Source organism: Sphaerodactylus townsendi, linkage group LG06 (assembly GCF_021028975.2).
Source record: "Sphaerodactylus townsendi isolate TG3544 linkage group LG06, MPM_Stown_v2.3, whole genome shotgun sequence".
NCBI classification, from domain to species: domain Eukaryota; kingdom Metazoa; phylum Chordata; class Lepidosauria; order Squamata; family Sphaerodactylidae; genus Sphaerodactylus; species Sphaerodactylus townsendi.
Window position 1 is genome coordinate 47,587,734 of NC_059430.1, and position 12,381 is coordinate 47,600,114.

The window sequence follows — 12,381 nt, forward strand, 5'->3', positions numbered from 1 at the left end:
ACATTTGATAAACCGCTCATCCCCAAGGGCTTGGTGGGGGGAATAATAATAAAATCCATAATATTGATCTTTGCTGTGTATTACTGTCAGTGGCGTAACTAGGCAAACTGGAGTTTGCCCCCCCCCCCCCCATGGGCAGCTGCCCTCTCCCACTGTGACCAAACAATGATTTTTTATACCAGGTCATTTCAAAGTCACCATCACATTATAGAAAATTCCCCAACTCACAAATCTGAACACAGCAATAGGCCATGCCACACAGCAGAAATAATTTTTTAAAAACATTTTCAAAATGCTTTCAAAATGTTTAATTACTGCTATGAAACCATTTTATGGTGTTGTATCCAGTCCCCCCAATTGGGGGAAACAGCATCACTTTCAATGTTATTTAAACTGGGGACCTCAGATTCTCCCTTTAAGGTGGATTTAAAAGGAGAATCTGGGCTCCCTAGTTTAAACAAGTGATGCTGGAATCCACCCCCAAACAGCATCATTTTCAATGGTGTTTAAACTAGGGCTCCCAGATTCTCCTTTTAAATCCATGCCAAAGGGGGGGGGGTGGATTTAAAAGGAAGATCTGGGGAAATTTAGGGGGTACCTGCTGTCAGGGGTGCAGTTGTTAAGCTAGCAGCACCAAACTTTCAGGGTATCTTTAGGAGACTCTCCTAATGAAACCACCCAGGTTTGGTGAAGTTTGGTTCAGGTGGTCCAAAGTTATGGACCCTCAAAAGTGTGACCCCCCATCTTCTATTAGCTCCCATTGGAAACAGTGGGGATGGGGCACCCCCTTTGGGAGTCCATAGCTTTGACCCCCTGGACCAAACTTCACAAAACCTGGGTGGTATCAGTAAGAGACTCTCTTGATGATACCTCCCAGGTTTGGTGAAGTTTTGGTTCAGGGTGTCCAAAGTTATTGACCCTCGAAGGTGTAGCCCCCATCACCTATTAGCTGCCATTGGAAACAATGGGGGATGGGGCACCCCCTTTGGGAGTCCATAACTTTGGATTCCCTCAACCAAACCTCACCAAACCCGGGTGATAGCATCAGGAGAGCCTCCTGAAGCATCCCTTAAATTTTGGTGCTGCTAGCCTAAAAACTGCACCCCCTAAAAACAGAGAACCCACTAAAATACAACCCACCCACCCACCCCCCACAAACGAACCTTGCATATTTGGCACCCTCCACTTTGCCCAATGGGCATTACGCCACTGATAACTGTTTTTGTATCAAACAACAACAACAATAACAATAATAATAATAATTTTTAAAAATTGATCAGGGTTAGTTAAAAGAAAATGTGTGGGCAGATGAAGACATTTTAATCAGTTATTTGCAATACTCTGGTAGCTTCTTGTACATTTTTCTCTGTAGCTTGTAAAAACGATCAACCATTAAATTTTGAGAATATTATTCATAACACTGTGTCACTACATAGTAAGACGAAATAATTAAGAATAATAGAACCTAGTGCAGGCTTTCAGATGCTTTTGGTAAATCTCATGGTTTATGCTGTGGCTGTGTTTGTTCTTTAATTGTGTGCTGTAGATTCCATTGACCGGCTTAGTGTAAAAGGAAGTTGAAATGTTGTGCATCTTTTTCTCTTAGATTGAGACATGTCAAGGAGATTTAAGTACACTGGCAAATGTGGTAACATCATTAGCAAGTCTAAGCAAGTCTAAAGAAATGTCTCAAAGTAGTCCTGACCTATCTGTAATAGAAAGTTTAAGCAATGGAGATGCATCATTGTCTGAACTGCAGCAAGATGAACATGCAAATACTGATGTTTCAAGGTAAAGAACTGTAGAATCTGAAACTGTAGTGATGGTCTGAGGACAAACATGGGAAAATGGGAATTTGAGTGTCTGTTTCAGATAGTGGACTCACTTAGCCATTACTCCACAGTGGCTTTCAAACCATGTACATAGTTAATCATGCACTGATGTTTGCTGTGTAAATGTGTAGTCTAACACTAGAACAGGTGTCCTTCCATCTCTACTTGAATTGGGATCAGAGGCTCCCAAACAGCAGTTAAGTCAGGATGGAGAATACAAAATCCATGCACACTTGTATAGAATTGCACTGTATTCCTGTTCCTTGCTAACAAATAGTTACCAAGAAATTTTACTAATAACTGAAATTTATTCTCCCCAAGTCCAATTTACATAAGGCATTTGCTGTTGGAAACATTTGACAACAGCCTTGTTAAAATGCTTGAAATCCACATGCTGGGGGGAAGAATTAGGACTAATAAAAGGAAACACTTCTTCACGCAACGTGTGATTGGTGTTTGGAATATGCTGCCACAGGAGGTGGTGATGGCCACTAACCTGGATAGCTTTAAAGGGGGCTTGGACAGCTTTATGGAGGAGAAGTCGATTTATGGCTACCAATCTTGATCCTCTTTGATCTGAGATTGCAAATGCCTTAACAGACCAGGTGATCGGGAGCAACAGCCGCAGAAGGCCATTGCGTTCACATCCTACATGTGAGCTCCCAAAGGCACCTGGTGGGCCACTGCGAGTAGCAGAGAGCTGGACTAGATGGACTTTGGTCTGATCCAGCTGGCTTGTTCTTATGTTCTTATGTAGCTAGGAATGTTCTCAACACCACTGTAACTGCACCTAAAAAAATTTTCCCACTATGTTTATCAAGAGTGTTGGCAAGAATATAATTTTAAAATCTTTTTGTAAAGCTGACAAGAATCTGGGCATACATCATTGTTCTTGCTTTTGTCAAGATATTAGAAAAAAGCTATGAAGTGTGAGAATTGTCAGCATGGTGATGATGTCTGTCCATGCCCCCCAAACTTTGTGCGCTTACATTCATACTAGTAAACAGACAGTACTCGTGCTTCAGGATAAGACATTCCTATGAATTACAATTCTCATTCTTGATTTGGTTTATAAAAAGAGCCCTGAGGCACAGAGTTTGATCCTGATAGAAGTTGGTTTTGGATAGCCAGCTCAAGGTTGACTTGGCCTTTCATCCCTCTGAGGTCAGTAAAATGAGTGCCCAACTTGCTGGGGATAAAGTGTAGATAACTGGGGAAGGCAATGGCAAATTACCCCATAAACATCTCTTCTTTATCTGTTTAATCTCTTGGATACTCTGTAAACCAGTCCCCTACATGCTTCCCTGTTTGGCTCAACTTTTTTCAATTGATTGATGTTCATGCCCATGTCCCTCTTAATGGTTTCCAACCAACGAGTCATTGGCCTACCCCGCTTCTGTTTACCACTGACCATTCCAAGTAGCATCTCTTTTTCCAGTGAATTTGCCCTCATCACATGTCCGATGTAGGTCAGCTTCTGTCTAGTGATCGTGCCCTCCGGGGACATCTCTGGGTTAATACGCTCCAGGACAGCTTTGTTGGTGACTCCAGCTGTCCATGGGATTTGTAAAAGTCTTCTCCAACACCACAGCTCAAAGGCACCCACTTTTCTTCTATCTGTTTTTGTCAGTGTCCATGTCTCACAACCATATGTCATGATTGGGAACACGATGGCTGTTACCAGTCTTTGTTTGGTGGTGATTGAGACCTCTTTGCACTTCCATAGTTGGTCCATACTCACCATGGCTGTGCGCTTAAGGGCTAAGCTTTGCCTGAGCTCTGCTGTCAAGCCGCCATTAAGATGGATGAGGGATCCATAAACATAGTTGGTCTAATAAACCCCACAATGTGGCATCACCTCCTGGGTCATTAATGACCTGGTGCTTGCACAGGGAACTACCTTTACCTTTTTAATTTATATGCAATTTCTAGATGTATGACTAGCTCTTTTGTGCGAAATAAAAGTAGAAGAGCCTCAACCTCTATATTTAAATGATAAAAACTCAGTTTCTTTTTCTTTTGTATGTCTTCCCACAGTTTTCACAGTTGTCCATTACTTGTTTCAGAGCGTTTGATACTCTCGCAAAAGCACTGAATCCTGGAGAAAGTGTTTCATGCCAGAGCTCTGCAGAAAGTATGGAAGCCAGTGCACGTCTCATTGGTGAAGAAGCAAACATGAATATTGTTGAAATAGAGGGCCCACTTCTCAGCGATGCCCATGTAGCTTTCAGGGTACTTCAAAATACATCTTTTTTTATAACCATTACTACATTTGACCTCTGAATAGATGTTTTTAAAATCTCAGTAACATGAATTTTAAAGAAATAATGATTGTTCATTACTGATGTTTAAGTGTGATCTCAAACAGGTAATATGTATGTTGACTGCTGTTTGAGTAGGAGAACGTTTCTTAAACATGAAATGCCTAAATCCTGCTGTCTGTCAAAATCCTTTGGAAATATTAGCATAAATGGTTGTAAAACAAAAATTCAATATAAAGTTGAAAAAAATAAAGACACAACAGATATGTACCGTATATACTTGCGTATAAGACGAGTTTTTCAGCCCTGTTTAAAGGCTGAGAAAAGCCTCCTTGGCTTATACTCAAGTCACCATTTTCTATTAATCACAAGGAGGCTGGGGTTGGGGGCGGGACAGCTTCCCTGCCCCAGGAAGCCACTTGTTGCTGCCCTCCTCGGAGGGTGAAGGGGGAACCCCGAGGCACCCTGGCTGGGTGTCTGGCTGGGCTTCATCAAACCCCAGCAGGCAGAGGGAGCTCCTTATTTGGGTAGTGACTCCCCCTGATGTCACTGCCCAAATAAGGAGCTCCCTCTGCCTCCCAGCTTCCCACCCTCAGCTTATACTGGAGTCAATAAGTTTTCCCAGGTTTGGACAGTAAAATTAGGTGCCTCGGCTTATACACTGGTCGGCTTATACACGAGTATTTACGGTAATAACAAAGGTATCAAAAGTAGCTTTACTCTTCATAAAACTAGGTAGTGTAGTGGCTTTGAGGACTGGTTTGGTGAACTGCAAAATAAGATTCCACATTGTGAATAATTCATTGTAGGATGTTTATGATTTTATTTGCATTGTTTAATATTACATTTGTAATAAAATTTTAGACAATAATTCACTTCTTTCGTGGCAGCTCACCATGCCGTCTCCTATGCCTGAATACCTGAATGTTCATTATATTTGTGAATCAGCATCTAGATTGCTCTTTTTATCTATGCACTGGGCACGGTCCATTCCTTCCTTTCAAGCTCTAGGGTGAGTATTGAAAATTTTATTTGATGCAGTTAATGTTTCAGAAATACATTCCTTTTAGTTATGGATGTGTTCTTCCAGTTCAAAATATTTACACTGAGACGTTTCATCTTGTGTAAATATTATATTGCATCTGCACTACATACCTTTAATTTTATGTACATAAGAAGATCTGCATGTTTCCAGAACACAGTGTTATCTATATTTTACAGTTTATAGATTGTCAATAGTGTCAAAAATTGTTTCAGAAAAAGTAGCTTGACTTTCCTAGTGTTCAAGCAAGTCATGGTGTTAGCACTGTGGCTTCTTGGCCAAACTAGGGCTGGAGTTCATGTTCAAATTCCCACATTTACATTGATCTTAAATTTGATTCAGTATGTGTTAAGAATAGCTGCAACAAAAAAGATTTAATGGAAGAGCCTTCTCTCAGCAATCCCCTATATCCAGTATTTACAGGTTCATTGTCTGCTCCCAGTGGTACAGTGAGAGTCACAGTGGAGAATCTGAGATAGAGGAAAGCATCTTGGAAGCTCTGGGCAATTTCTCTATTGGATATTTTTAACCAGACAAATCTAATTTAATCCCCTTTAATCCCCATAGAAAGCCTGAAGAAAAAGTATTGTTGTGTTTTTATTGTTCAAGTCTATGTGCTTGGTTCCAGCAAGTTTCAAATATTTGTAGAGAAATGTCAGCAGAGCCAAAAGTGGCACTTATATTAAATAAACAGATTAACTAAACATTCAGATCCTTGCATGTAAAGGATTTAATGCTGTTCATGTATATGCCAGTAATGTAATTTTCCTGGTGAAGCATTCTTATGAGTATATTGAAACGGTTGAGTTCACTATTGTGTGGCCATTTAAGTTTTCATTCATATAATTTTGTGCTTTTTTGATAGGCAAGACAACAGCATATCCTTAGTGAAAGCTTGCTGGAACGAACTCTTTACTCTTGGTCTTGCACAGTGTTCACAAGTAATGAACGTAGCAACGATATTAACTGCATTTGTCAATCACCTTCACAGTAGCTTACAGCAAGGTAAGATGCATTTTTACAAGCATCAGAATTTGCTTGATGTCATTGTTCACTCTTAAAGACCTAGTTAATAGTGCTATATAAAAAATATAATGTTGATAGGTGATCTCTAAATATGCATCTCTGGCCTCTACTGCTACCACTGTGCCACAATATCTAAAATGTAAAAGAACAGTAAAATCACATATAACTACAAATTTTGAGAATGATGGGTAGCAGCTTGGACTCAGAAAATATGTTAGAGGTATTTTCCATTTAGCTGTTATGCAATTAGTTAAACATATTGAATAATATGAATGTACAACTTATTTGCCTTTCCTTTTTATATTTGTCGCTTTAATGCCCTACTATAAGAATTTTCAACAGCCTGTGTAGTGACCATACTACTAGTGCAGTTAACTTGGGTTTTTTTAATGCTTAAACAATTCAACCATAGCTTAAATCAAACTTGAAATTAATCTTTATTGAAGATAGGAAATCAGTCAGGCAACCGCTAAGAGAATCCTCACTGGATTGTTTTATATTATCCAGATAAACTGTCAGCAGAAAGAGGAAAGCTTGTGATGGAACATATCTTCAAACTGCAGGAGTTCTGTAACAGTATGGTAAAACTTTGTCTGGATGGTTATGAATACGCTTACTTGAAAGCAATTGTCCTCTTCAGCCCAGGTATGTAAACACTTGAGAGCTACAGCCTTTGACCTTAAGAACATAAGAAATGTTTCCTTTTATTAGTCCTGATTCTTCCCCCCAGCATTTTCAGTGTATGGCCCCTGGTTCTAGTACTGTGAGAGAGAAAAATGTCTCTCTGTTAACATTTTCTACTCCATACATAATTGTATAGACTTCAATCATATCCCCCCTCGGATGTCTCCTCTCCAAACAAAAGAGTCCCAAACGCTGTAGCCTCTCCTCATAAGGAAGGTGCTCCAGTCCCTCAGTCATCCTCATTGTTTCGATATCCTTTTTGAGATGTGGCGACCAGAACTGAACACAGTATTCCAAGTGCGGTCGCACCACTGCTTTATGTAAGGGCATGGCAATTTTTGCAGTTTTATTATTAATTCCTTTCCTAATTATCCCCAGCATAGAGTTTGCCTTTTTCACAGCTGCCATGCATTGAATTGACATTTCCAAGGAACTATCAATTAAGACGCCCCAATCCCTTTCCTGGTCTGTGACTGATAGCACTGACCCCTGTAGCGTGTATGTGAAGTTTGGATTTTTTGTCCCTATGTGCATCACTTTACATTTTGCTACATTGAACTGCATTTGCCATTTCTTAGTCTACTCACCTAATTTATAAATGTCCACGTGGAGCTCTTCGCAATTCATTGCAGTTCTTACCACCCTACATAATTTGGTATCATCCTCAAACTTGACCACCACGCTAACCAGAATGAATTGTTCATTTTCCTAATGTTCAGAAATCACAAGGCTTTAAAGGAGAAAGACCCATATTATCAGATTTTCTGATATCTAAATTAGTGTTGAGATTTTGAAGAACTGAAATTGTTTTGACCTTTGGGAGGTGGCAGCCTTGCTAGTCATCTGCCAGTAGTGATGACCCCCAAGGGCTAGAAGGCAGCCTTGACACATGTACAGTCCCCCTGGAAGTAGAAATGAGTGGGCAGAAAGAGGCAAGGATGGGGGCCAGCACCAGCATAGAGAGCATCAGGAGGTGGAGGAGAGAAGAGGACAACTGAGAGGGATGGGGAGATTTGGGAAGATAGAGCAGGAAGTTGAGCAGACAAGGTAGAAAGAAGGGAAAGAAGGCAGGGACAGAGGGGCAAAGAGAAAGAGAAGGGGCTTCAAAAGGTAGAGAAGGAGGAGGGGACTGGCCAGAAAGCAAGGGAAGCTACTTCTTCCTGGCCAGACTTACCTGAAGAGGGGTATGGCACCATCCAGTTATTATATTTTAGTGGAAGCTCTATTTTACACATTCTGTGTGCTCATACTTACACACGCCTACAAGGTTTTGAATGTTTTAAAATAACTTGTTCCAGTAATGTTGACTGAATTTTCTAGTTCTTGTTCTAGAGTGCACAATGGAAATTACAAAATCTGTTTTCATTTGGTGTGGTTAGACACTGAATCTTAAAGTGTTTTCGTTTGTTGCCAACTTTGTAATGTCCTGTATTCAGAGCATATCTAACAATATACTTGTTTTAGATCATCCAGGCTTAGAAAATGTGGTGCAGATTGAAAAATTTCAAGAAAAAGCATATAAGGAGTTTCAAGATTATGTAACAATAGTATATCCAGATGATACCTACAGGTATGTAACCTCTATATAAATGTCTTGATTTTTAAAATGTGGGCTTTTTCAGAGTTGTTTAACTTCTCAAAATTTGACAAGCATTTTTTTAAAGTATGGAGAAGAATTTCTTTAGTGTTTTGTGTAATATCTCTGGAGAAGGATAATATCACTTCTGTATACTTGGTGCCACATGAACAATAATTCTAACTACTTTCTACTTATAATGAAGAATCACTGTTACTGTATGTCAATAGGTCTGTACACAGATGAAATAAATGGTCTGATTCTGTATAAGCCATTGCTGTGAATCAAGAATTTCAAGGACTGAGTGCTTGCATTTATTGATATGACAGGGCAAAGGGTTCTTTTGCACATATTCATGGGCATGGGGCCTGTTCAAATGTTTCATGACATGACGGTCAAGCCAGTAAAAAGTTCTCTTACTACACAGAAAGATAGGGTTGATCCAGGCCATACTAGGTTTGTGTGAACACCAAATCTCCCTGTTGCTATGATAGAATATCCCAGTTCTCTTAGTGAGAGGGGAACATGTTGTTTTAAATCAAACGGTACAGCTTAGATCAGATATTATTTTGTTGCTTTGAATCCCTGGGGGGCATTCATAATGCCAACATCCTTTTGTGGTTGAGTTTTCTCTGTGCCAGTCAACATTGAAAGGCACCAAGCCCTAAACTCTGCTGCTTGTGTGAGAATTCTTTAACCTTTTGCTATAGTACAAAAGGGCCATTGCTTTACTGTAGTAAAAAGGAGTATCTCCCATGTACGCAATCCTATCTCAATTATGCAGTGTTTGTAAACTTCGCAGTATGTTTGGCTGCCTGCTATTGGAGACAGAGTGGTTTAAAAAAATTTTTAAATTGTTTTTCAACATATAATTAAACAAACAAGAAAAAAAGCAGAAGCAATAGAAAACAAACAAGATTACATTAAAGAAAATGTACCCCTCATTGTATTAAGTACATATTACATAATGGATCCTAATATAACATTTTCTATTTATTAGAGGGAGACTTTATAAGGTTTTAGAATCTTTATTTACTTACTTCGGAGCATTTTTACTAGTCCATTTATTGTGTCTTAAAACATTATTTAGTTTTAGTCTTCAAGTTATTTTATTTTTACATGGTCAAATCAGATTGGTATGAAAAATAAGGACTCCATTTCTCCTCAAATTCATCTTTTGGACGTCGATTTACAAGATTAGTTAGTTTGTCCATGATAGCATATTCTCTGATTTTGTCTTCCCAGCATTCTATTGTGAGACCTTTATCAGATTTCCAGTTTGTTTCAATTATGACTCTTTCAGCAGTTATTGAGTCCCAGCACAGTTCATTCAATTTCTCGGGAAGCTTTTTTGGCAGTATACCCAACAGCACTGTTTTTGCAGCGAGAGGAAATTTAAATTTAATTATATGCTGTATTATTTCTATTGAGAATGAGACAGAGTATTGAACCTGTAGAAGGCACTTTGGCCTGATGCAGCAAATAATTCTTGTATTTTTATGAAATTTGTATCACATCCGACCCATTTAAGATACAAATGCTGGTGCAAATATATGTTAGCCAAATGTATTAGAAACAAAGTGGATAGTTCTACAGAATTGGGCAGATTTGCTTGCCTCTTGACCTTCCTGCCTGCAGTAGGGATTCTTAACTGCCAAAGCCTGTCCATGTGAATAAATCTTGGCTTAACTCTGCAGCAGATTAATAGCATTTCATGTACAATATTTGAAAAAATTTACCAGATTGGCTAACCAAATGTATCCTCATAAATCTAAAGATATAAAGATTAACTTTACAGAGTCAAAGGTATGAATAATAGTTTAATGCTTAGTTGTTTATAGCTGAGAATTTTTTTACTAATTAAACATCAATAAATAATCAGAGATTTATATTGCATGTAAAATTGTGCCACTCTTTTGTCAAATCTGTCTTCCAGACTGTCTCGGTTACTTCTCAGATTGCCTGCCCTGAGATTGATGAGTGCTGCTATCACAGAAGAATTGTTTTTCGCAGGACTAATTGGAAACGTTCAAATAGACAGTATCATACCATATATTCTACGAATGGAGACTGCAGATTACAACTCCCAAATAATTGGTCATGCTGTATAAATGTTGAACCACGGATTCCGTACCATGGCAATCATGGAGATGTAGATGTACATTTATCTCCAAGAGATAACAAGAAGCTTTCTTGTGCAGTTATAAGAAGAAAAATAGAAGAAGGTGCAACTTTGTCTCTTCCTGAATATTTGGGAAACATAGCAGACTAGATTGAGTGATACAGGATGACTTGCTTTTTATCTGGTTTTCAAGAACTAAGTATATTACTTAGAATCGCATAAAAATCAAGAGTAGTTCATCCTATTTTTGTAGCTTAGTTGTATCTGGAACACAGTAAGAACTCTAGACAAATGTACAAAACTTAGTTTTGGTGGGGGAACAACTTCACCAAGACATTTCAGCGTGATGTTTAAGAAAATAAATAAATTAACTTTCTTCCCCATGTTGTGTTTTTAGTATCGTTTCTACAAATTAACTTTTGTCACTTTTTATGTAAGTCTGGAATTCTGAGCAAGCCAACTTCTTTTCTGATGTGACTGCATAAGGATTTTTGGATATCTTTCAGTTACTTTGAACAGAACTTAATTTTTTTGTTCAACAAACTAGGCATGTTTTAAAGAACTGAAGAGAAATCACGAGATGGCTGTGAAATTAGGTTGACACTTTTAGCACCCCAAAGTAATTTGTTTATTATTTGGGTTAATCTAGGAAACAGAAGCTACCATGCTCAGTTATCTGCTGATGTTGTGATTCAGAAAGTATTATAGATCCTTCAGTGGCATCAAGTTTTTAGCAAAACTTAGTTTTGCTATGTACTTTATACAGTTTAATAGTGCTAACTCTCTTCATTTTAACCAGATACCTGTACACCCAGCTAAGAATCAAATTGACTAATGTTGGAGGTTCTCACACACCATTATACTACCATTATTTGATCTATCAGTCTTTACCCCTCTATAATGTTTAGATAAATTCTCAACCAATGGAACTCTGTTATGAAGGGGATAATGGTTAGAATTTTTCAGGTGTGCTATTTAAAATATTAAACCCATAAACCAACCAATGGAATTTATGTGTATTCTACTTTCCTGAACTGTAATGATCACAGAATCCTCATTACAAAATTTACATTTCATGATATATTTGCTGCTGAACGCCTTCAGTCTTTGAATTTTTTCCCGAAGGCCCTTTTGCTTATTGAAAGTTGTTTGTTAATTACCATATAATGAAGTTAGCCAATCACCCACATCACATTGTTATCAAGCGTTACACATGTAGTTTTTATAACTACCTTTAATTTAAATCTTGATGATACTAACACAACTGCCTCTAATTGAGACTTCTTGATACCAGGCTGTGAAAAGGGCTTTTCTTAATTGGAGACACAGGATTATTTGCATCAGGTTTTTCTAAACAGATTGCATGGAACGTAGTAGTCTTACATATTTTATTTTATCCTCTAATAATATAAAGTGAAGAGTTGCATTTCACCCCAAAAGATATATATGTATGTTTGTGCAACTACATGAACACATAGAGTTGCATTACATTTTCTTGATTATATATTACCAGGTGTTTCTTGTAGTTACACTTTGAGCTGTTTTAAATCTTTCTAAAATGTCTACTGCATTGTACATTTCTCTAATAGATGCAATATATTTGTTATGCATATATTTGTTATGCATATTTTCTCTGTAGTGTCCCTGGAAATCAATTGCTTTATTCCATTCCACTCTTTGTACAAATTTGATTTGTGCTTTGTAGCATAAGCATCAGAATTTTCCAGTAACTGTCTTGCCATTGTATAAAAATTACTGTAAATGTCTTGAAATCAAAAGAAGTGTAAATTCTATTTTGGCTGTATTTTTAAAATAAATTGTAACTTTTTATTATAGAA

At 38.0% G+C, this 12,381-nt stretch overlaps 1 protein-coding gene across 5 annotated transcripts in view; it reads left to right on the plus strand.

Moving 5' to 3' along the window:
• Positions 1-12,381, plus strand: part of NR2C1 (nuclear receptor subfamily 2 group C member 1) — a 32,863-nt gene extending 20,482 nt beyond the window's left edge. For all 5 annotated transcript variants that reach the window (XM_048502369.1, XM_048502370.1, XM_048502372.1 and 2 more), the window contains 7 exons: positions 1,607-1,791; positions 3,899-4,064; positions 4,984-5,105; positions 6,001-6,140; positions 6,669-6,806; positions 8,310-8,415; positions 10,358-12,381. In XM_048502369.1, coding sequence (XP_048358326.1) covers positions 1,607-1,791; positions 3,899-4,064; positions 4,984-5,105; positions 6,001-6,140; positions 6,669-6,806; positions 8,310-8,415; positions 10,358-10,532 — 1,032 coding nt within the window. In that variant the 3' untranslated portion in view covers positions 10,533-12,381. The remainder of the gene's footprint in view (positions 1-1,606; positions 1,792-3,898; positions 4,065-4,983; positions 5,106-6,000; positions 6,141-6,668; positions 6,807-8,309; positions 8,416-10,357) is intronic.